This window comes from Podarcis erhardii (assembly GCF_964252035.2).
Source record: "Podarcis erhardii genome assembly, chromosome: 2".
In the NCBI taxonomy this organism is placed as follows: domain Eukaryota; kingdom Metazoa; phylum Chordata; class Lepidosauria; order Squamata; family Lacertidae; genus Podarcis; species Podarcis erhardii.
In genome coordinates, this window is record NC_138498.1 from 30,963,755 (window position 1) to 30,989,811 (window position 26,057).

The 26,057-nt window shown below is 45.6% G+C and overlaps 1 protein-coding gene and 1 long non-coding RNA gene across 2 annotated transcripts in view; both read right to left on the reverse strand.

The window, feature by feature from the left end:
* Positions 1 to 26,057, reverse strand: part of LOC309335166 — a 722,355-nt gene that overhangs the window by 200,542 nt on the left and 495,756 nt on the right. The window lies entirely within an intron of this gene.
* On the reverse strand, positions 874 to 12,502 carry CBX2 (chromobox 2). The gene is made up of 5 exons (XM_081851275.1): positions 12,216 to 12,502; positions 12,034 to 12,077; positions 10,683 to 10,748; positions 5,268 to 5,337; positions 874 to 4,472 (listed from the first exon to the last, which is right to left on the reverse strand). Exons 1-5 carry the CDS (start codon positions 12,285 to 12,287, stop codon positions 3,093 to 3,095), a joined length of 1,632 nt encoding a protein of 543 aa, XP_081707401.1. The 5' UTR covers positions 12,288 to 12,502; the 3' UTR covers positions 874 to 3,092.

Genomic DNA, 26,057 nt, shown 5'->3' on the forward strand with positions numbered 1-26,057 from the left:
GTGAGTAAACAGAAAAACTGGAAGGCCAAACCACTTGTTCTTTTTTTTAAAGGTCCAAAGGTTGCAAACTAGGGCCTGGGTGATATTATGACAGTCAAACTACCAACTAAGATGCAAACACAATCTGTTCAACTTTCAGAACAATTAAGCCTGGGACACACCCATTTGTCCTTGAGCAGCTCCTATAAACAAGTATTTTAATGTTCATACACCCTAGGATTATGAAAGCTACACAGCTGCATGTTCTTGTAGCCAAGGTTTGAAAGCATCTTGTTATAAATAATGGAGACCTGGAGAGGCTAACCCTTTTCATTGGCTGCAGTGTGGCCAATGCTCCCTTCACTTGCATGCACAGGCAGATGAAAGTAGACAGCTCCTCCCTGCCTCATTCTCCCAATCAGCTCAGTGCAGGGATAGGCAGCCGAGCCTCCCACTTGCCTTGCAAAAGTGCCTTTTCTTATTGCAGCACAGCACCATTCCAAGGTCTTAGGGCTGAGGAAACAAGTAGGTGGGCTCAGTTCCTGAGCCCAAAGACCTTCTTGGAATGATGCAACAGCAGAGAATGAAATGGTGCCTTTGCAAGCCAAAGGCACATACAGTATTTTTCGCTCTATAAGACGCACCTGACCATAAGACACACCTAGTTTTTGGAGGAGGAAAACAAGAAAGAAAATATTCTGAATCCCAGAAGGCAGAACAGCAAGAGGGATTGCTGTGCAGCAATCCCTCTTGCTGTTCTGGCTTCAGCGAAAGCAACGCAAAGCCTCTTCAGTGCATTGGGAGGAACGCTCCTGCTGCCCTGAAGAGGCTTCACACGGCAATCCCAGAAGCCAGAAAAGCAAGAGGGATCACTGCGCAGCAATCCCTCTTGCTGTTCTGGCTTCAGCAATAGCTGCGCAGGCTGCATTCGCTCCTTAAGACGCACACACATTTCCCCTTACTTTTTAGGAAGGTAAAGGTGCATCTTATAGAGCGAAAAATACGGTAGTTTTTGGAGGACTGGCTGACTTTCCATAGCATGTCAGTGGGAACATCACAGCACCACAGTGGGGATCACCCCAGTAAAACAGTTTTTAATTTGCTTAACAAAAATTAATAATGCCAAATAGTTAGGAATTTTTTTTTTTTTTGGGTGTACAGAAAACCTTTGGTACAGAAAACTCACTGGCTAGCCACCCTTGATCTAGACACCCTCTGCTCCTACCCATTTCCCCCTCTGAGCGTGCTATGGTCTTCGGGCATGCTGAAGTCCTGACAAGCTAGAAGGGACACAAGTCAAATTCTGACAGAAATAAACATGCTGCTCGGTGCTAGTGCAAACCTGGATTACAGGTTTGACCCATAGGAAACATCTATTTTGGGAGAAGCAAAACAGACTCAAACTGAGTCACAGCTTGACTTCAGGCAAGTTCAGGCTCAACACAAATGTTGACCTCTCTGGTTCAGTCACTGGCAAGCAGGAAAGGGTGATGTCACAATGAACCCTTCCTGTAACTACAAATCACAAGGAGAACTTTGACTCTGCATCATGTGTGTGAAGGCTAGTAATATATGATGCGGGGATGCCGGATCTACATGCAGCCCAAAACATCAGTAAGGGAGAAGAAAGCTGAGCTCCCCATCCAAATGTTATATGCATGGGATGTTTTGTATCAAGCTTGCGAGCAAGAATGCGGAGGAAGAGATCGGTCCAATAGAAACCCTAAGAATCTGTTGCCCAAATGCCCTCATTTAAATTTGATTGGCAGATATCAGCAACATTCTCGCTCATCAAAACCTCAGGACTACAAAATGTCTACATGGAGTACTACTGAATGAACTCTGCTTCTATTTTTTCTCTGTGAGGAAAATATATAAATATGCATACACACCTACATATATATAGGGTGAGTCCTTTAAGAGAGGCCCCGTGGATACAGAGTACACATGTTCCACGGGGCCTCTTTTAAAAGACTCCCCCTGTATAACCATTTATCACCAGTGCACATATGGATTTTTTCTGCATATAAGCATGTTTGGAAGCCACAACTGGCCACGGCTTCATCAAACATGAATGCACAGCTAAACTCTTAACAATGATTCACATGTGTTTCCCATGTAATTTTTTTGTGATGGGCAAAGTATCCCTCAAACACACCCCTGGTGCTAATAAGGAAAAGGAGGCTGGATTCCCCACTCTGAGCAGCTCCATGCAAGTGAAAAAGGGTGTTGTGAGCAGACCTCAGAGACTGTTTTATTGGAATGATTTCCTGTACACTGCAGCACAAGGGTTCCTAAATAGATCTGGTGCTTCCAGGGGCCAATGTTCAACCTGAGCCTTTTGAAGCAGCCCACTGCCAGTTTGGCCCCGCAACAAGCAGCACCCTCAGGCCCAGCCCCCAAAGCTCCGAGGGCAATGCCCACTTCTAGACCATCCCCTTTTGCTTCCAAATCCAAGGCATCGACTTAAGGAAATGTAAACATCATTCTCATTTCATATGCTCTTTCTCTTGCAGCCTCCTAAATTCGCATTCGGGTTTAGATTGGGTTTCACTGTCCTAGGAAATGACAAGGTTTGAATGTGGATAGTTTGGTGGAAGGAATGAGGAATTTATTTTCCTTGGAGAACACAAATGTTATTGTACTGGAGGCTTGCTCTCCCAACTTACCAGGCGGCTAGATCTCCATTTCTCTCTGCCATTTCTAACTCATAAAGCTAAGAAGTCCCCAAGCACAGCAAAACCTGGGCTACCAGCCTTTGCCCTCCTCTATAATGGCTGGTTTCAACAAGTAAAGCCATTCCTCTTGAGAAAGAGAGTCCCCCACCGCATCACATATATTTTGGCAGCTGCATTAACAACTTGGCTCCCGAGAAGAACCCACTGCATGCTTCAGGGAGTTTCCATAGATAAAACTACAGGCCGGAAGCTACCATGGTCAACCACTACAGAGCCTCCCAATGCAGAGTGACTGCGTCATAGCATATAGCTTATAAAGGGTGGGAGCAGCTGGGTTTTGTTTCCCCTTCTGGCATCCAAGGCAACAGTCAGGTAGAGTCAATGAGACAGGATGAGCGGGAGGGAAACCTATCTTCCCCCTGCATGCCTCCGAGCTCAGTAATGTCTAAGATTAAAAAAGCCAACACTGGTTGGTGATTCCTTGACAGTCACTGTGATCAGGTTAGCTGTCACATCTGTGACAAAGACGTGCTCGATGAGGCTGCGAGTGGGCTTCCAGTCCTGGCTAGTCTGGACGGAGACAGACATGTTCTGGCCTGCTCCGGGGAAAGAAGAAGAATCTCTGTCTGAATCCGAGCTCGTCTCCTCTTCTCCGGTGCTCATCTCAGAGAGGGCTGAAGCCTTATGGTTCTCTGCTGCGGGGCACCCCTCCTGGGCACACGGAGGCTTGCCGCTTTTGGCGGCTGCATCCCTCTCGCCCACAGCTGCTCGTTGTGCCGGCTTCTCACTTTTGCGAGGGTCTGTGCCTGCCAACGCTGCCCCTGCGTTTGTGGCGTTTGAGCCGCTGCCAGGCCCGGCACTGCCCTTGCCCACCCCTGTGCTCACAGCAAGGCTGCCGCCGGTGCCCTTGGCCACAGTCCCACAAGCATGGCGGGAAAGGTTGCCTGTGGAATTCATCCCATTTTTCACACTCTGCAGATTTAAAGCTTGGAGGTTGAGTTCTTGGTTGGAAGCTGGGTGGTTGTTGGCAGAGCTGGCGGGGGGCTTGCTGCCATTGTGCAAGTTCTGGGCGCCAGCACCGTACCCTGTTTTCTGCTCCCCCAACGCGCTGCTGCTGCCAGGCCTCTTTGTCACCTTGGAGCCTTGCACGGTCAACTCCAGATCCCCGCCGGCTTTCTGGTTTTTCAGTTTTAAATCAAGCCCCAGGCCACTCTTGCAGGACATGGCTGACTTGAGCGTCAGTCTCCCCACGGCAGAGGCATCTGCTGAGTTCTGGTTCTGCGACATCCTGCTCATATAATGTACGATGGAGCTCTGCCAGCTGATGCCGCAGTTTGGGCTCCCAGACGAGGTGCTTTTCACAATACTGGAGAGGTTGTCGGTGGAGGAAGCCCCGGAACAAAACCCACCAAATGCACCCTGGGCTTCCTTCATGTGGGATTTAAGCATGGCAATGCCAGAACTTTGAGCATTGTGTTGTGGCTGCATCTTGCTCATTAGTTTGGGCGCTCCTCCCCCGCCTCCCATCTCCTTTTGGTTTGTTTTCAGCACCTTTGTCAGGTTGACAGTCCTCTTCGCTGCCTTCTGCTCCGGAGGCAGAGGCTTCCGGCCACGCTTCTTCCTAATAGGGTCCTTATTCTCAGGTTTGGCAACCAGGATCTGAGCTTTCTTTTGAGGCACTGGGTGGCTCTCTCTGCTCCGCTGACCTCTTTTTGTCTCAAGGTCACTTTCATCCTCTTCATCGGAGGAGGAAGATGAGGAGGAGCTTGAGGAAGAAGAGCTGCTGGATTTGCTTTTTGCAGGCACCTCCGGTTCCTTTAAAAACAAAGTAACACACACATGCAAAGAGTAGGAGCGACATTAATATGCTCTGCTTCTTCAGTACAGTGGTACCTCAGGTTAAGTACTTAATTCATTCTGGAGGTCCGTTCTTAACCTGAAACTGTTCTTAACCTGAAGCAACACTTTAGCTCCTGCTGCCGCCATGCGATTTCTGTTCTCATCCTGAAGCAAAGTTCTTAACCCGAGGTACTATTTCTGGGTTAGTGGAGTCTGTAACCTGAAGTGTATGTAACCCGAGGTACCACTGTAATACTGTCAGTGAAGGTTTTTGAAGGGCCGCTGCATGGAAAGTCCATCAAAGCAGAGAGATCTACTTTATTACCAAACATTTTTAAAGCCCTAGTAACTTCCTGTTATTACAAAAAACCCCATCTGGTTCTCTCTTGTGGCATGCCGATACTTAAGACCATGCAGCCTTACATAAAACTTTTAAGTAAGATTCTAATAATAACAATATGCTACCTGGACAACTATTTAATTTTCAGAACTCAGAAAACTATTTCCACTTTCCCTGGCTTCAAAAAGGAAATGTTTCTGGATACAGGCATTATTTAGTTTCCTGATTGCCCATGGAGACTCCAGGGGACCGGGCACACACAACCAGCTGTGGGATAAAGCCACAGAGGGCACAAGACACACTTTCTAACAGAGGCACATGAATTATGTTGTTATGCAAGCAAGCATGTGTCCTGTCCCTACTCCACCCCCCACAGTCTGCTGCACTAAACATCCATTTCTAGCTTCCTCCCAGAAATCACCATTACTTACAACGTTCTTCCTGGGTCTGCCTCTAGGTCGTTTGCCCCTCTTCCGATTTTGCACCTCCTTCTCATGTTCCCTGAAAAGACAACAAAATGACAGTGCAGTTCTCAAAGTCTCTCTTCTCGCAGATGATTCCATGGGTGAATAAAGACCATGGGTTTACCATTTTGAGAAATGTAGGAAAGTATGTCTGTTTTTCAAATAAATGCTAGCATTTGACAATGCAGATGACCCTGTCTGGTTCTGTAGTATTCCATGGCTGGTGTTCTGCCATCCCTAGCTTACTGACCTGCTTCGTTACTAAGCAGTAAAAGACATTTGCCCTACCCACCCCTCTGTACATTACTGCTATTTGCTACTTTCCCCTGGTTATATGTGTGCAGAAGTAGATGATATATTCTGGTTTTGTTATCTCAAAAGTTTAATGGCACTGTTCCAAAGAGATCAAAAACGCATTTTTTCCTTCTCTCTGGAGTTGTTCTCTTAGGAAAAAATTCTGGTGTTTTACAAATAAGACTGATTCTTTTTAAGTTTTGAGATGGTCTATTGTGCAAGCAATTTAATATTATCCATTCTGTACACATGAATTTTTAGTAGTTTGTGCATTTGTGCACAACACACACATGTAAACATGACTATGGTTTCAGAGATATTAGTTTTTCATTGAAGAGAAATACTTAAATGCCAAAGCATAAGTATTTTTTAAAAATGCATTAAACTTGCATGTACTGTACTTCTTTCTTTTGTAGTACACAAGCAACACTAGAAATGGAAATCTGAACATGAAAACTGAAGGTGACAAAGCAGCAGGGAAACACAAAACTCTATAGTTGGATAAATATTTCCCCACTAATCACTAGCAACTGATTATTAATACCAATGACTATCCAACCAGAGGAAATGTGGGGAAGCATTGCCATAAGAACACAAGACAAGCCTGCTATTTTGTAAAGCTCTCCCGCCCTGCATACACATGAGAATGTGGTAGAACCTGATGATATACCATATATTTACATTAATACAGCTGAACCACCATGGAGTGGAAACTTTACGTGGCAAGTAATTTGTTTGTATTCAACTCACATCACGTATTATCTACTACATCAAGTGTATGTTATTTCATTTCACATATGTGGTCTTCATATATCCCCAAACATTTGGAATTTTGGTTCTATTCCACCAACAGAGCAACACAATAGTTGTAATAAACCAAGATCAGAGATAAGCCACTACTATACTGATGGAATAGTCAACATATCCAATGTGTACCCAGACCAAGAGTGAATAAACACACACCTAGAAAACAATAAATAAAAAGCAGCAAGAAAAATGGCAAGTATGCCTAGAGTAGCCCTGGAAAAAACACGGCAGCCCACCCAATCAGGGATTGTGCCAATGCCTACATGCTGCACACACAGAGAGGCAATGGACTCACAACAGGGACACCACCATCCTGAGTCACCACGCACAAGAAAACGCAAGGCAATGCAACTTTGCCCCCAAATCCATCAGCTTCAGCGGCTCAGTCTGTAGCACATGGCTGTGGGCTCCTCACAACCATTGTTTTGGAGCACAATAAACAAAGCAGAGGGAAGAGAACTTGCACAAGATCTTGCAAGGATCTTGGCATAGCTGCCACGGAACTTGCAAGGAAGAATGCACCTGCCCAGAGCAAGTCCTTTTAACAACCCTACAGAGCAGCCTTCCTAAACCAGTTGCCCTCCAGATGCTCTGGACTACAAGTCCCATCAGCCTCATCTAGCAGGGCTGTCTGTCTGGGACGTGGAAGTCCAGACACGTGTGGAGGGCACTAGGTTGAGGAAGGCTGCTACGAAGGAACAGCTGTGTGCAGCTTAGTCACCGCTGTTGGTCATGAGTTGGGCCTCCCTTCTGGCTTATGCGGAACATGGTGTGGGGTAGACCCTGCGGTTTTGTGAAAACAGCTTGTAGGGAACGAGGGGAGATGCAGACTGAGAGAAACAAGCAATGGGTAGCATTTGCAGCACATAGTTCCTATTACTGGATGCACAGTAGTGAGTGGTGCCACCCAGATGCTCTTCCAATGCTCATGCTCAATGTGATCGGTGTGGGGAAGGGAGGTGAGAGACTGCATTGATGGAGTATATTACCTCCTTCCCCCAAACCAGGAGTTGTAGCGGAACACTGTGCACACAGTGGCTGTTTGCCATGCTTCCTACAACCAGGCTATGACCTTCCCTGCTCAAGATCAAAAACGACTTAAGCACCTTGTCTGTGGTAGCAATGGTTGGAGTGGGATGCCTGGCCTCTGACAACAGAGGGCATACCTTCATTTTAAAAGGCGGGTGTCTCCCCTTTGTGTAGGAGACACTGCTCCCTATTCTGGTAGTGGGGGGACGGCAATGTGTTAGAGCAAGATAGTTCAGCCAATACACAGCACGGCGTTCATTCTAGCAAAGGGGCAGCGGGACAGAGAGAAGGGAAACAGTTGTAGCAACTACACATTACAGCACATACTCCTGCTTCCTTTGTTTACCTGTGTGGAGTTTTCTGTCCAGGTACAAGCAGCCATGGGAGTGGAGTTGTGTGTCTGGCTGACCAGGTACTTGCTTGCTCTAGCCTGTGACACTCAATGTGCTCAACTTCCTGTGTGTGTTTTGAGACCAGGCTGCTCTGTGAAAAGGGCTCCATTTATGCACAGAGTGCCCTTTCCTCACAGCTTCCCATTGCCAGAGTCGCCTCTTCTGAACAATGCCCATGGAGCCAGAGAAGTTATATTCATCCTGTGTTGGATTTTTATTATCTGGGGGAGGTGCACTGTGATTGGGCAGTAACATATACATCATACCCTATGGCTATTTTTATTTTATTTTATTCCCCATTTAAGTCAACAGAAGGAGAAATTATCTGCACCAGCCTTAACACTTGTGTAATGTCATTCTGCAAGTGGGGGTGTAGCTATGGATGAAAGAGATATAGAATCTGTCCCCCATGACTCCCCCATCCTATTTCGGCTGCTCCATCTGTTCCTTTTGCTGACGGAACGGCTGTGCTCTGCTGGGAGGTATAGAAAGGGCTTCTGACTTAAGCCAGTGTTAACTCTAGCACAGGATTGTACCCTCAGTGACCAATGCACTACTATTAGTGGTACCTCGGGGTTAAGTACTTAATTCGTTCCAGAGGTCCGTACTTAACCTGAAACTGTTCTTAACCTGAAGCACCACTTTAGCTAATGGGGCCTCCTGCTGTTGCCGTGCCGCCGGAGCATGATTTCTGTTCTCATCCTGAAGCAAAGTTCTTAACCTGAAGCACTATTTCTGGGTTAGCGGAGTCTGTAATCTGAAGCGTATGTAACCTGAAGCGTATGTAACCCGAGGTACCACTGTATTTCTTTTAGCTGTTTCATTTCAGTTTCCAGCAAGCTCACACCCACACATTCTCCACCCCAAATTATATCTTCTGGTCACAAAAATCGTACAAAGTGGGGTGAATCAGAGTTCTTAGGTCAAGATTCTTCCTTTCAACAGAGACCAGATACCCACAAGGAAGGTACAAGGAAGGCACACCACCAACACCCTTACGGTTGAAAGCACATTGTCCCTGAACACAAAGATTCAATTTCAAGTTATTTTACTGCTAGTACCCACCTTCTGTGAACCTACCTACTTTTCTTAAAAAAAAAAAAAAGCTATTCAGGGCAGAGACCACCACAAGGCAACAAATTCTATGAAAGCCCTCCCCTTTCACAGTTGCAGCCTATCAGCTTCATGATTTCCGTTTTAAGAACGAATCATCTTTGACATTCATTATTTCCGTGCTACTCAAGACATTCAAACCTCTATCATGCCCTTATCTTAGTAATATTGATTCAGATGATTAAACGATGGGGGTGCATAGTCTTCAAGAGAATAGCTCAAATCTACAGATCATTTTAGCTATTACCCACCCTGCCCCTGTTACTTTCTCCAGTTGTGCATTGGGGGTGAAACAAGAACTCTCACTTTTACTAAATGCAACCAGAGAGGCTCCATGGATACTACTTGCATGGGCAGGTTGAACAGGTGAAAAAGAGAAACAGGCACCAGCACCTTGATCAGTTATGGTGAAAAAAGAAATTTCAGCAGGTGTTGCTGGAACAGGGTAGGGGACCAGGAGAGCTGCTTAGCTCCAAGCCACAGATATATATATATTTAAGGATGCATGTGGAACCGGAGCCACTAAAGCTGCTGGGACTCAGCATATGTACTCTGAAAGCTGCTCAAGCTACCAAACAGAACTGCAAATATTTCTGTGGCTAGAGGTGGTTTGCAAGGTGGTTGGCTAGCCAAAGCTGTTTGTTGTTACTGCAGAGTGAAGGAGGGCAAATACTATGTTAGGTCCCCGACTCCCACCACCAAAGACTAAGGCAGAAACCATGCAGCAGCTATTGGTGGTTTCACCTAGTGAATTTCCTCACCATTTGCCCCGATGGTTAAGACAGTCTGCCCTAATATAAAGACCTTGGACTTAAGCCTGTCCAAATGAATAAACAAAGTTTGCCTTCTGTTCTGTTACCCAATCACTCATGTATGGAGAATTCCTTCAGGAACTCTTTGCAGTCTGCTTCAGATTTGACTATAGTAAGTTTTAGGCATTCTTAATTCTACAACTACAAACCGAAAACCCAAGAACAACACAGAACATCTCAAGTTGGAGACTTTTGAGTAAGGTAAGGGGGTTACAATATTTTCTTAACAGTTAGTGGAAATTGTTTCCAGTATTCTGTCAGACATCTTTTCTAATTTTAGGTTGGGATTAATTTAATTGTAATTATTAATTATTATTAATTATTATTATTTGCTATCCTATAAAACAAACAGAAAAAGTGGCTACTATAAGGCATTTGGAAGGAGAGTGCCAGCAATTTGAGACTGCACTACTATTGCCAAAAGCTAACCTATTTTGCTTCTAAAGTTTCTCTTCTGTGAGTTTGGACATACAATGCGTCCCACTAGCAGCAGACTGGAGCTGAAACATACAAATACTTTACAAGCCATCAAGTTTAAGGACTTTTTTTTGCATGGCGCTGCCCTCTCATGCTACTTACATATGTGTGTTGTTTACGCAGCACAGCAAGTGGGAGAGAGACTTTCAAATGAAGCCTACATTGTAGCCTAATACATGCAGTACAGAAGCAGGAAAAGCAAGCTACAGATTTAAGCATTGTTTGCAAACATCCCTCCCACAACAAGACGTGACTTTTTGAGTCTACCGAGACCACTAAACACACCAGGGCATTAAAACACTTTATATTTAGGTACCAAGGAAAGGCTGTCTTGAGTACTGCAATTTAGAGGGAACAATGAATACACAATGGTCTACTCTGTATTCTGTTTCCATAATCCCAGCTGGGCAGCCTAGAGGAACCCTCCCTCCCTGCCTCTCAGTTTGTGGCTTACTCACTTCTTCTGAAAGGCCAGGAGCAGCCTGGGATCAAGAATATTCTCTTCGGGTTCCCAGCTGTTATGCCTGGAAAAAAGTAACCAGTCACAGTAAACACAACCTTCTTTTTATAAAACAGGTAGTTAATAGCAGGCAAATGTCTACTTTTTTTTATTTTTTTAACTTTTGAGATAAAGCATGCCCATTTTATCAAAGATACCACACCCTAGAGTCTAGAAGTACCGTTTCATTACAATAACCCTCAGAAATGCTACAGCCCTAGCCGTACACAACCATCACACTGGCAGATTTAAAACTGAACGTGGCTATGCTCTTAGAGTGAATTGAAAAAATAATTGATTGGGAAGGTGAGAATTTTTTTTTTTTTTTGAACTGTGGGTCATTAAGTGGGGTGAGAATTTAGCAGCACATGACAGGGTAGGTTCAATTTCCATAATGGAAAGGAGAGGAGAGCAGAAAAAGGAGTATTCGCTTGGCAAAGGGGAAACCTCAGGTGGATTATGAATAACTTGAGAACACACACACATGTATGTGCTAAGGGAGTAAAATGAGAAGTCAAGCAAGAAAAGGATGAAAGCAAACGGGGGTGGGGTGGGGTGAAGCCTGGTTTGCAGGCGCAGCTGGCAGGAGGAGTAAACAGAGATGGTTGCCTCTTAGGTTGACAACCCCTCTCCCCAGTCTATGAGGTGGGGGGGGGGGAGGGAGGGAGAACACACCACATGCATCAGTTGATATCTCAGGTTTCAGAAGAGAATCCATAGACAACATGGGAAGCAGTTGCAGCTTCTCTGCTGGAGCCTGGGGAATCCTAACAGCTCCCTCAGATCTTCTCCTCCGGTCCCACCCCCCCCCCTTACAAAAAGGGGTAGTGAAGGCGACCCATGGCATCTGGCCGTGGATTAATTTGGCAGAGTTAACATATAACACAGGGAGAGAAGAAGTGAACAAAATCAAGGAGGTGCTGGAGACAGAGAGAAGCTAAGGCACCAATTATGGGTAAACAAAAGAAAGTCCAGCAGGAGGAAACGATGCCCCCCTCCCACCCACCTCCCCGATTGTGGGGTAGGAAAGCAGGAGCCTCGCAGGGGGGAAACAACAAAAAACTAAAGTAACTTCCAAGCGCCTGGAAGCGCCGATCCGGGGGTAGTGTGGGGCAAGCGCCTCGGAGCCCCGTTTCTCCCTCTCGCTCTCTGCGCCCCCTCCCCTCCCCGCCTTGTTTCTCCCCCCCCCCTCCCCAAACTCAGGGGTCGCCTGGGCCCAGCATCTCCCCGCGCTCAAGCCCCGCCCCTGGACCCCCTTCAGCTCAACGGCTGGCTGGCGCTCAGCTGCTGCGTTCATTGTCCCGACTCACTTGGAAGACCAGCCTCTCCACTTCACCAAATACTCCAGCTTGCCCTGCGGAGGAGGGAGAGAGAAAGGAAGAAAAGAAGGCGCGGGTTAGAGCCAGAGGCGACGCGGAGGAGGCGGCGGCTGCTGCTGCTGCTGCTCCCCGCCGGCTTGCCCGCTCCCTCGCCCGCCCGCCCGCCTGCCCACCTTGCGGAGCCGCTTGCTGAGGATGCACTCGGCGGCGAAGACCTGCTCTCCCACGCTGCTCAGCTCCTCCATGGCGCCGGCTGGCTCGGCTCGGGCTGCCGCCTGCTTCTGCCCCTCCGCTGCTTTGCTCGTAGCGGAGCCAGCGTTGTGCCGAGTACAACAAGGCGAGGGAGGCCCCGGGAGCGCGCGCTGCTGCTGCTGCTGCTGCTGCTGCTTCTCCGCCGTCCTCCCTCGCCTAGCCGGGCGGGCACGCGCGCGCTTCCCTCCGCCGCCAGCGCCTCACTGCCCGCTCGCCTTGGCTCCTTGGCGCACACAATGCAACGCGCGCGCAGCGGGCTCCGCCTCCCCACGCCCAGCTCAGGGGCTCCCCAAATTCCCAGCGAGCCAATGAGGAGCGGGGAAGGCGGGGCCAAAGCTGCTTCTGGCGGAGGGAAGGAGCCAAGCGGCCGGCGCTATTGTCTCACGCGGCGTTTTCCTATCCCTCCTCTGGGGATCGGACAGTTGGGTCGGAGCGCGCGGGTGGCTGCTTCCTGGAGTTTAATCCTGGCGGGGGAAAGAAGCCAAGCGCTTCGGACAGATTTACTTTTTTTACTGCACCGTCCCCGGCGGATACGCTCAAGTCAGTCCCGAATAAGCGCCGGCGGCGAGGACTTCCAGGGAACTTTGTCTGAAGTTGGCCTTGGTTTTGGACCTGCGCTGCTGCGAGCAGAGCTTTCCTTGCCAGCACCTCGTCGTCTTCCAAAGGGGGCCGGAGTGGGGAGGCCGGCGTGTGAATCCCGAGGGCACCGCATGGATCGGTTTGTAGGGGCGCCCCGGAAAGGGTCCCCATCGTGACAGCCCCCTTCCTCTTTGCACAAGTCAGCCGGACCGTATCGAATTGGAAGGACAGCTGGCACCCGCCGACAAATCGTCACATAAATGGGCTTACAATGGTTTTATTAACTGATGCATTAATAAATTTGTAAATACAAAGCAGCCCCCTCCTACCATTTTTTTTTAAAAAAAACACCTTCCGTATTTGGATTGAATATTTGAAAAACAGAGGTGGAAAAGGAGACCAAACTTTAGCTCGTTCGTATCCCATAAATGGCGTTGTGAGGTGCAGTGCAATACTCAGAACTAAGCCCCATTGAGTTCAGTTGGAGTTACCTCGGGGTAACTGCGCATAGGATTGCAGCTGAAGCAAGTGAGCTTCAAGGCAGAAATTAGACCTCATTCCTGTGAGCTTTTGGGGTGATCTTACAACAATCTCTTAGGACATGTCATCCCCATTCTGCAGTATGGGAATAAAGATGCAGACTGTCCTTACAGGACTGTTGCAAAGATTATCAAGGTGATGTCAGTGAAGCTGTTGGAACATCCTAGCAAGCAGCACTATACAAATGGGAATGGTGCTATTGTGTCAGGAGGACACTTGAAAGTAATGTGATATTTAGTCCCTTTGTTTTAACACAGAAGGATCCCCCTCCTCTATATTCTGTCAGTCAGTTCATTATGGTGTTTGCCTCATAAGCAAATAGACATTTACACAACCCGAGTTTTAGTAAGATTTATCCCTTATTTATCCCCAGAGTGGCTGGGGAAACCCTGCCAGATGGGCAGGGTATAAATAAGATAAAAATAATAATTAAAAAAATTACCAAACACGACAACTCTACAGAACAGATTTCCCTTCTGTGAGGCACCATAGCCCTGCAATGCCTTGATTTGAGATGTTGATTGCTCGGAAAGTAATGCTAGAAAAAGGCAAAATTTCAGCCACAGGAGAGAGGAGAAATGGAAGGGAAGGTCCACAGTAAGGAGTAACTAAATCTTTTGTAAATAACGATATGCTGTCTGACTGCAAAGAAAATACTCTTCCTGACAAGTGCCCTTTTTGAGCACTTGAGGAGACCTCACGTAATCTTTACTCTGTGCTTTTTTGGGGGAGGGCAGGGAGAGAGCATCCCAGCCCAGAGAAAACTGGAGGTGGCAAAGAACCTCATCCCTCTGAAGCTCAGAAATAGGAAGGAAGGTTGGGGAGAGAAGAGGCCATGTCTCTGGATGAATTAAGCAGACAACTGCTTTGGGCAATGCATAATGAGCAGCTTCAAAGGAAATACCGTATATATTTTGCCACCTCCTGAGAAGTGGGGTGCGGGTGCGGGTGGAAATCATGAGCAAGTACTTCAGTGGCCTGGTCCTGCCTTCCTGTTGCCCTCATTAAGTGAATTTTAGCTGGAGCTGAATTCACGGCAGGCAGATCTGACTATTGCTATTAGACGTGAGATTAAGTGGAACTCCCATGTGCGGAGACAATTTAACATTGGAGCTGAATGCTGGGGACAAAACAGCAGGAGAAGGCTGTTGCCCCGTACCTTGCTTTGTAACTTCATAGAGGCATCTTGTTGCCATCTTGGGGTATTTGCCAAGTGAGCACAAGGGCAGGGCCTTCTCTGTGGTGGTGCTGTGGTTCTGCAAGATCACCCCAATTATTTGTGCATTTCAGTTATTTATCTCTCTTCTTGCAAGTAGCATTAACACCACCAACGTATTGTTACATGCATCCCAAGCCAGGGCCATAGCTAAAGGGCGGCGGCAGGTGTGTGTGTACTAGCTGAGGTGTCAGCCCCGGGTGAAGCCTCTAGAGGGATGCCCGTGAGGCTCCCAGGTTGCGGGGGGGGGGGGGAGCAGAAAAAACAGGGGATGGGGACGAGGAGGAGACAATCCACCTTGCCCTTTCTCCCTGTCTTTCTTTGGAACTGTGTGTGAAAGAGAAATGCCGGAGAAGGCTGCTCCCCAAGCAAAGTTGAAAAGTGGAAGTTTTGTTGCATTCTTCTTTTGTTTCCCTCAGCATCTCAGAGATCAATTAAAAGTGATAAAGAGATGAGAACAGCACCTCCTGCCCATTCTGGATACAGAAGCACTTTGGAGTACATTGGTACCTCGGGTTACATACGCTTCAGGTTATATACGCTACAGGTTACAAACTCCGCTAACCCAGAAATAGTACCTCGGGTTAAGAACTTTGCTTCAGGATGAGAACAGAAATCGTGCTCCGATGGCGGCACCTTGATCAGTTATGGTGAAGGAGGCCCCATTAGCTAAAGTGGTGCTTCAGGTTGAGTACAGTTTCAGGTTAAGAACGGACCTACGGAACGAATTACTTCTTAACCAGAGGTACAAGTGTATTGCTTCCTTATGTGTTCTCTCTGTGTTTGTATTTGGACAACATGCATGTTTATACCATGTGAATACATAAAGAGATATAAAAACCGCAGACTTGGAGGGAACCTAAATATATCATCCAAATCACACCCCGCCCCTGTCTTATAACTCTTTAAAATGTCACCAGGATCTTTCCCATTGGGCAGCTGGTGGTAGAATGGCCCAGGGTGGGAACAGAGAGGATACTCCAGGTGCAATACGCTCCGGGGTCTTCCTTGCCTGCCTCCATCTCTCTACTGAGAACCTTCCCACAGAGGAGTTGATGTTAACCCCTGTTGGAGATTTGATGCTTGATTAAATGCACCTTGCCTGAACTTTCTCATCCTAGATGAACCTGGCCTAATTTTTTCCTCAGGGAAATATGAGTAATTCCATCTTTGAAAATTCTAAAGGAACAACTTTAATGTACAGTGGTACCTCGGGTTACACATGCTTCAGATTATATACACTTCAGGTTACAGACTCCGCTAACCCAGAAATAGTACCTTGGGTTAAGAACTTTGCTTCAGGTTGAGAACAGAAATCATGCTCCAGCGGCACAGCGGCAGCAGGAGGCCCCATTAGCTAAAGTGGCACTTCAGGTTAAGAACAGTTTCAGGTTAAGAACAGGCCTCCAGAACAAATTAAGTTCTTAACCCAAGGTACCACTGTATTTTCATTTCAGCCTGCTTTTAATTAATCTTTTTGCTTTCATTAAATTCTAAGAGGGGCGTAATGTAGTTTTAGGTGGATGATTATTAGGTTGGCTCAATAATAATATAATAATTTATTATTTATACCACACCCATCTGGCTGGGTTTCCCCAGCCGCTCTAGGCAGCTCCCATCAGAACACTAAAAACACGATAAAAGATCAAACATTAAAAACTTCCCTAAACAGGGCTGCCTTAAGATGTCTTCTAAAAGTCAGATAGTTGTTTATTTCCTTGACATCTGATGGGAGAGCATTCCACAGGGTGGGTGTCACTACTGAGAAGGCCCTCTGCCTGGTTCATTAGTATTGATCTACTTTATGAAATTTTGTCCACTTGATGGGAGGATATGGTGCCCTAAAACCATGTATATAAAACCAGGCCATATGAACAAACGCTTAAGGATTATGTAAACAAAGGATTGCAAAATAAAAGTTCGTGACTTGCAATTCAGATGAGTGGAAAAGAGGAAACTTTCAAACACATGAGCTTCTAAGATACTTCTTTTTTTCTTCTTCTGCCAGTGCTGACTCTTAACTGGCCAAATGCAAGAGAGGAGGATCCAGTTCACTATCATCTGGTTAGCAGATTTGTCAATGGTACCAGTGTTAGGACATAATAAGGCAAGTGTTATTGGGAATTCAGCATTCCATGCTGAACATTGGCACCAGCTGCCCAGGAATGTGATCAAACCTACAGTGTATTCACACATACATCGACCCAATGTATAGGAGGCAAGCAAAGAGCAATTCAGCCCAATCCTATGCATTTTTACTCAGAGGTAAGTTCAATAGAGCTAACCTCCAACTAAGTGCACGTAGGGTTGCTGCCTTAATGATTGATGCCTTGAGCACTGCCTCTTGATTACCGTACTTATGTAAAGGTTTATACTACGCTTTAATTTTTCTGGAAAAAAGAAGATGTAAAAAATGTCAGCATCAGGACAGTCTTTAGGGATGGGGGAAGGACAGGTTGCTTTTGTCTGAGCTTACTGCTTGCAAAGTTCTTTTAAAAATTAGTCCATGAAAGCTTATAATAAATTTGTTAGTCTTTAAGAAGCCACCAAACTCTTTGTTGTTCAGTAATGCAAACAGTGTAGTTCTAAGTGACTTAAGGCTTATACAAACTTAAACCAGAGCTTTTGGATTCCTAAAGCCAAAACAAAACAAAAACTCCAGAATCCTGAAAATTAGTTCTGTTGTATTGTATGTGTTTTAAAACACAAATGGCAAACATCACACAGTGGTGAGGAGGGCATGGGGGGGTTGGGAGGAATTTGAAGAAGGGAAGACTTTGGGGTTAGGAAAGACTGGCTAAAGTTGGGAGTATGTGAGAGCATATTCAGTGGATGAATGGGGGTTTCTTGTTAAGATTTAAAAATGGTGCTATCTTACTGTGAATGAATTGTTATTAAACTTTTTAATGCTTCTGCTGACAACATTTTCTTTTTAGCTGTAGTTGGCAATGCTCTTCCTTTGAAACGTCTCTGGGTGTCTTCAGTTGAACATGTCAGAATAAACCGCTTTTATTTCCAAATAAGCACTGGTCTGTTTCTTCTTTTTTGTAAAGCATACTTGAATTGCCGAATTGATCAGTTTCTAATCGTACTCAGGGCCTTCAGCAGTAACTCTTCCTTGCCCACTCCTTGTAATTAAAAACCCAAGCTGTGTCACTGGATTATACATTATTGACACTCCTCCTTTCCACTCCCAGGAGTCTCTGGGGGAAAGTCACATGCTTCAGTATGGAACCCTAAATGCTACTAGTTACATGCATGATGGACTCTTTCAACATTTCTAGAAAACCTGTAAAAAGTGCAGATTAATTCCTCCTTTTGGTAGGGAAAGGTGAGAATTCAGATGGGTCAACAGCACAGCAACAGCAAGTGGTCCTGATATATTAAAGGACAACATTCGTCTCTCAATCAGAAGGCAATACAGAGTCAAGTCAAGTGCTGAAAGACACCCAGATGTCAGCTGGACATTACAGCAAAGCTAATAAATTAGTATAATTGGGTGGCCAAGGACAAAGGCTATAGCAGGCTTCAGCGTTAAACAAGTGGGCATCTAGGTTTCCCCAAATTATGTTCACAGATAGAGGGGATAGGCTGTATGCATGCGCCCCCTTCTAAGATTCCTGGATCCAGCACAGATTCAATTCCTGGAATAGCTAAACTACGGTAACTTCCTAGTGAAGCAATGACCCTCTAAGTATGGGCCATTAAGGTAGCAAAGGAAGTGGCTCTGTGCCAGATGTCAATGGCTGGGCCCCCTCCCTCAATTTGCTGGTAGTTTGCAAGACAAAAGGCCAGAGAGTTGTGGCTATGGGAGAAGCAAGGCCTCCTTGAGATGCTAATGCTGTGAGACTCAGGTTATATCATAGCTGTCAATGTTTCCCTTTTTTAAAGGGAAATTCCCTTATTCCGAATAGAATTCCTCGCAAGAAAAGGGAAAAGTTGACAGCTATGGGTTATATATATGTTAATAACCAAATAAAGACACCACAGTCTCTGTTGTTCCTCATTCTGAGGAAACTGAACTCTGGGTAAGCACCTGGAATTCCTGGAATCTTGCACTGCTTGGAGATTGGGGTGGCATGCAGCACTACTTTAAATTTTGCGAAATGTTTTGTCCATTTGTTCTCAATAGGTTTGGCCGCCTCTCAATATATAGTTGCCAAACTTGGCACAAGGGTTCTTGAGGTGAGGGTGGCAGTTTTCATCAATGTTGGGACCCGGGGCATAATTTAGATTCAATAGCAGACCAAAATATCACTTTTGTGTGACTTTGCCTGGTTTTTAGCGTAGTTTCATCTCCCTCTTGAGACGTGACCACCGAACAGTGCAAGGGTGTCTGAGATGGGGGCAGTGGGCTTTGTCACCATTTGTACTACCAGGTGCCATCTTGAATCAAAATGGCAGACTGAAATATCACTGTGGCGTTACACTGTCAGTTTTTTGGTATAGGTCTGGCTGTCTCTCAAGTTATCATTGCAAAATTTGGCATGAGGATTCCCAAAGTAGGTGTGGTGGACTTCATTGCTGTTTTGATGCCAGGTGCTATTTTGAATTGAGATGGTGGACCAAAATGTGATTTTGGCGGATCCAACCTCACAAATTACACTACCCATTTAAAAATCACAATGTTTTTTGGTTTCCACAAATTCCTGGGCAAGTCCTTTCCTCCCCCACGTTAATTGAAATAGGTCATTGGAGGTTGCAATTTCCATCCAAGACAACTAAAGAGTAATAGTTGGCATTGGTCCTAGAACAGATTTAAACATATTGCAAAATCCATAGTACAGCACCCAGAATGGCACAACGAGTGAGCAAGCTTTTGAATTCTCCAGAACTCTTCTTGAGAAATGTGGGGCAGAAGAGACAAACTGGTTTGCTGTTAAAGCCATGAAGTCTGCAAGAGATAGCAGACTTGATTAGGGTTTTCTAGATACTATGCAGGTTTCAGGTAACACCTAAGGTAGGGATGAATGAGGAAACAACATGGGCAATTCACCATTTTTCAAAACATAAAATCCATCAGTTCTGTAGATCTATGTCTGGCATTAAGAGAGAAACACAGGCTCCTCGTGGAAGAGAACAGCAAGAAATAGATACACAGCAATTTTAATGCTGGTGAAGCCACAGAGATGAATTTTTGGTGGGGTAGGACAAAGTTAACAGAAGCCAAATCAGGTAGTTTTATCTAGCTGTTGGAGGGGATGTATCCTCAGATTAAAGTCCCATAATTATTCTGATATAAAATGATTTCCCTCCAGTTTAGCGTTGCCCTCTTGAGCAGGTAAATTTAGTATTCTCCGAAGTCACAGAAAAAGCAAATATAGCTTTTTGGACCCTTAAGGGGAAACCCCAAAATCCATTGTAGGGCAATAGCTTTATTGGGTCAGACAAAATGCCACATTTTTCGCTCTATAAGATGCACCCAACCATAAGACACACCTAGTTTTTAGAGGAGGAAAACAAGAAAGCAACGCAAAGCCTCTTGAGCGAAGAGGCAGGGGCGCTCCCGCTGCACTCCCGAGGCTTTGCATGGCTATCGCTGAAGCCAGAAGAGCAAGAGGGATCGGTGTGCACCAATCCACCTTGCTCTCCTGGCTTCAGCGATAGCTGCGCAGCCTGCATTCGCTTCATAAGACGCACACACATTTCCCCTTATTTTTTAGGAGGGCAAAAGTGTGTCTTATAGAGCGACAAATATGGTAGTGAGCAAGCATTTGAGTTCTTGCAGTCTGTTAGCCAAGACTTCTCTAAGGCAGTGGGGGCAGGGGGCTTTCCCAGTCAAGGACTGCATTCCCTGGAGGTGGCTGCACTGGTAATCGGTAGGGGGTTGCATGATAGTGGCAAGCGGAGCCACCCTTTTTCTCTCTTGCTTCCTGCCACTCCCTTGTCTCTCCCACTCCAGAGGTCTGAGATGATCGCTTGCAGAGAGCTTTTGAAATCAGGCTGAGGGCCAAGTGTTGCCTACCACCTCCCTACCCTAAGGGAAAGTGAGAGAGCTTTGCAAGTCAATGTACATGATCACCCACTCATTCCTTTTCAAGTACCCTACTCTGGTGGTCTTACAGAAAACTGGAACCTTCTCCGTTTTCGATGGGGGAATTGACAAGCTGGCCTTGTGTTCACACACGGCTGAGTAAGCTAGAATGGTTCTACTTGAGCCCCTGTTTTACCCTCTGACTACAGGGCCTCCAAGTCTAGGGAAGAATAAGAGGAGTCAGTCAGCTGAGCATCCAGGCCTGGCAGGGGGAAATTCTGATTGTTTCCTTGCTCAGCAACCATGGAGTGCCTTGGGCATTTTCAAAATGAGATCCTGACTCATCTAGACAGGGCCTCCCCATTCCACTTCTTACCCAGGTATGCCAGAAATCCTTGGAATGTTTTATGCTGTATGTCGCAGAAGGCAAAACGATGTAAATTTTTCAAGTAGCTAGGCTTGGAGTATACTTTGTGGGGAAAGAAAAACATGACATTTGGACATGTGGTATGGAATTAATTATGCTCGTTAACAGCAGCACCAGTCTCTATGCCCCTTGGCTATCACAGCCATTAAGTGCTTTTCTCTGTCTACTCAGTGGGGTCGCTGTCTTTCCCCCTGTTGCTCTCTGTGGGGCTCAGGGAATGGGGGGTGGGGCAGGTGCTACAGATTGGTTCACCCACTCTTAGAGGTCAGGGGCATACATTTATGTATGGCCTCCTGTCATGTGAGAAGCTCATCTTAGAAGGCTGAAAGTCAGCTGCTTCACCAACGTTTTCACATCTCGCTGCCAAGCTTCTGGCATCTCAGGATGTGGGGAATGGTCCCCACAGCCCCAGCTTGGGGAAGTGGAGAACAGAAGAGCTGTTTTCTTCCACATGCATTAAGGATTGCATCAAAGTTTGTTCTCCAAGTTACCCCCACTGCCAGACGTGAAGCAGGGGGTAACCAGAGAAAGGGCCTCTTTGGTTATAGCATCCCTTGATGGAATTACCTCCCCGGGTGCCCACAATTAGGCTTCAGGTAACAAGTTAATATTTATTTATTTTTTAAGTATTTTAGTTGGAGTCCACAGAATTCCAGGTAATTGTATATAGGACTGCCGTCTTATTGTTGTTGCTTTTCAATGAATGCGTTTATTAAAAAGTATTTTGCTAGTTTTGTTATTGTTTCTGCTTTGGGAATTTTATTTAGCTGACTATTTAGGCAATACAGTGGTACCTTGGGTTACAGACACTTCAGGTTACAGACGCTTCAGGTTACAGACTCTGGTAATCTAGAAATAGTACCTCAGGTTAAGAACTTTGCTTCAGGATGAGAACAGAAATCGTGCACCAGTGGCGTGGCGGCAGCGGGAGGCCCATTAGCTAAAGTGGTACCTCAGGTTAAGAACAGTTTCAGGTTAAGAACAGACCTCCGGAATGAATTAAGTTCTTAACCCGAGGTACCACTGTAGTCACCTCATATGGACAAGTGTCAAATCTTAGGACTGCTTCAAATATTTCCTTTATTGCTATTTCCTTTATTGCTACTGTACAGCTCCTCTTCCTGCACCTGTCAACAATTTATGTCAGGCTTCCTCAAACTTGGCCCTCCAGATGTTTTTGGCCTACAACTCCCATGATTCCTAGCTAGCAGGACCAGTGGTCAGGGATGGTGGAAATTGTAGCCTCAAAACATCTGGAGGGCTGAGTTTGAGGAAACCTGATTTATGTGGTCATAGGGAAGGACTTTCTGCCATGGCCGTTCTAGGAATTGGAACCAGTGTTTGTCAGGAAGTAGCTCAACCCACAACGCTTTGGTCTCCCAGTGTTTTCACTCTCTGGGTCTTACTTCTTGGAAGTAAAACAAAATAAAAAAAATTCCTTCCAGTAGCACCTTAAAGACCAACTAAGTTAGTTCTAGGTATGAGCTTTCGTGTGCATGCACACTTCTTCAGATACACTGAAACAGAAGTCACCAGACCCTTCTAAATAGTGGGAAGGTGGGGAGGGGTATTACTCAGAAGGGTGGTGGGAATGGGTGATTGGCAGATAGCTGTGATGAGCCTGTTGACGACTCTTAACGACTGCAATAGGTCTTACAGGAAAAAGCAAGGGGTGAGAAGGTGAAAAATGGCTTTGTCATGTATAATGAGATAAGAATCCAATGTCTTTGTTAAGACCAGGTCTCTCCATGGTTTTTCTTGGAGGTACTTGTTAAAATGGTCCTGGTTGGAGGGGTGTAAAAGCAGTAGATGAATCAAAGAATTGTAGAGTTGGAAGGGACCCTGAGGACCATCTAGTCCAGAGGTAGTCAACCTTTTTATACCTACCGCCCACTAATGCATCTTTCTTGATGGTAAAATTTCCTTACCACCCACCAGTGCTCGATGGAAGGAGGATTCAGCTTGTGCCATAGAACCCTCTACCGCTCACCTAGAATCCTGAAATGCCCATTAGTGGGTGATAGGGACCAGGTTGACAACCCCTCATCTAGTCCAACCCCCTGCATTGCAGAAATATTTAGTTGTACTATACTGTACAGGGATCAAACCTGCAACCTTGGTGTTATCAGCACCACGTTCTAATCAAGTAGAGATTGTTTATAGAGAAAAGGCCAGATGATTTTGCTTCCATTTAATATATTTTCACTTTGTTTACTCAGAAGTAAACCCTATTGAATTCAGTGGGGATTACTCCCAGGTAAGTAGGTTAAGGATTGAAGCCTTAGTGATTTTTTTCCTCTGTAATAAGGAATTACTGAGGTTATCTTCTTTGATAGTCAAAATAATTTCTTCCATTTAATTCCAGCTTTAATTTTAAGCGCTGAAATTGGAGTGTCCCAGATTGCAGCTCATGAAAAATGTAGACCTGCTACATTCATGTCCTTCACCAGCCCAGCGCAATGAGTACATATTTTTAATTTATTACTTAGCTGTGTATTTATTCCCCACTCTCCCCTTCAGTCTGGAAGGTTTTTATACCAGTATACAATGATGTTTAAAATCCATAACAACATCAATTTTGCAAAAAAAGTTAAAAATGCAGCAGACAAGATAACCAGGAAGAAGCAGAATTAAACAAATCCAATAGGCCTAGGCAAGGGCATTTCCAAAGCCCACAACACAAATATGAATAAAAATTGTATATGCTAACTTGTATGTTCAGTTGCAAACTTAGGCTTACTTTCAGAGGGAAACATACTTTAGCTGTTGCTGTCAGGGCTCACATGGTGAGTTACGGGCACTGACGTAATAGTCTGGCCCCAGTACAATGCATGTGGATTTTGCAATCTTTTGGCAAAATCTGCTGCTTACGTACATGGTAAAACTAAGTCAAGTCTTTTCTAAAATCTAGCAAGACTCTCTCCACACATTGCACTTTCCCTACCCATGTCCAGCTATTTCACATGCCTTCGGGAAAATTAAGACAGTGGGTAGCTGGGTCTCACTGGCATTGTGTTTTGCAGGGTGACCAGCCACCCTTACGTGCTGTTGTTTTTTTAATAGTTTTTTATGGGTGATGGACAGATCTACCCAGCATGACATACCCAGGACTTGGGCCCCCTGGACCACCCTAACAGTAGCCCTATCCATGGAAAATTTGGTGCTAGAAGTACATTATTCTGTGCCAGACACCTTTTCCATACTATTTAAATAAATATTATAGCCTGGTGAACTCGTGAGCAGGATTTGAACTATGAGCAACAGAAGTACAGTGGTACCTCAGGTTACAGACGCTTCAGGTTACAGACTCCGCTAACCCAGAAACAATACCTTGGGTTAAGAACTTTACCTCAGGATGAGAACAGAAACTGCATGGCGGCGGCGTGAGGCCCCATTAGCTAAAGTGGTACCTCAGGTTAAGAACAGTTTCAGGTTAAGAACGGACCTCCGGAACGCTTAACCCAAGGTACCACTGTAACTAGATTATAATATTGTGGTTATTGAAGATAGGTGCAGCAGAAGGGGAGAAACAACAACTCCATGGAAAACAGGGTGGGAAGTTCATAAAAATAGGAGAAAAGAAGAAATTGTATTTTGATCACACATGTTAAAAATGCTGAAACTTAATAGAACATAATTCACAACAAAAGTCTCTCCAGGGAGGAGATAATTCCAGCCCTGTGTTTCTACTGCTGCAAGGGACCGCTTTGCCCTCTCTACCTGTGTGGTGGTGATGGAAAATCTGGTGAAGTGCTTCTGAGTCAGATCTGAACATGTTGGTGGGCTCATGCGGAAGAAGGTGTCCCTCAAGGTGGGTTGCTCCTAAGGGGCTTCCCAGCTTAAAACAGGTATTGAATGGAAAGTAGTATAAGTCCATGAATACGTTCCATATTGCCCAGTGATGTGGTAGGAAAAGACGACTGCCATATATATACACCTGTAAATGGCATAGAGTCGTCCCAGTTCAGAAGGCATTTGCCAGCAGAATGTCAAAATCTGAATGTGCCTTAACATCTTTTTAAAACCCTGTGTGCACGTCTGGCTTTAGCATCTCCATCAGTCAGCTGGCCAGAGACTCTTCTTGTTCCCCCGAGGCTTTTGGGTTACCATAGGAACACCTGGAACAACCCCCAAGCTGGTCCCCTGACAGGCTGCTTTTCTGGACTTTGCAGTCCAGCTCCTTGGTCAGCGAAGACCCCCCGGGCAGCAAATGTCTTTCCAGCACAGGAGAGAGAAAGGGAAGCAAATGGTGTGGAAATGCGTAGCAAATTGGGTTGCAATGTAACACAGGCCTCTCCCTGCTGTGCTGTGCGATTCCTCTTTGCCCTGGAGGCAGGGCAGGCAGATGGGGAACCAATCATTCTGGAAAGGAGAAAACAATAATGGCCTTGCCAAACATTTCTGGGAGGAAGAAACACCAGCTGAACCCAGAACTTTTTTTAAAAAAAATTCTTTTTAACCCAGAACTCTTCTAGCATGTTCTGGTCTGTTTTGCTTGGGAAACGCTGCTTTAAAAATGGGTCGTTGCTGTGCTGGGAGTTCTCTGCAGTGTGTATCCTTCAGGGTTCTCTTAGTAACTTTGCATATGATCCTTTTGGAGGAGGGAGGAAGCATGATTTTCCAGGGTGCTAATGCCTGGTGGGTTTTTGTGGTATACAACATCTTGAACGGTGAGGGAAACGAGATTCTTGACTAGCTAGTGGCATGTGAGCTACAAAGGCTGAATACCTAAAGAGCTACAGAAAAGAACCCCAAACCTGATCAATGAGGAGGGAATTGTGGGAATGTTCAGGGATGCAGGAGAGGATATATTGTTTGATTATAGCCTTTCCAACTTGTGTAAACAAGTTCATAATTTAGCAGAGTAACATTTCCCTTTTTAAACTCACAGCGTTTGCGTTTGCTCAGGCTCACTAAAGCCTCTGTAATAGCTGTCCTGGTATTTTCCCTTTTATTCCCTTATAAAAGATAAGACAGGACACAGTCTTATTAAAAAAGTATAAAAGAGTTTACTCACTCACATTCTG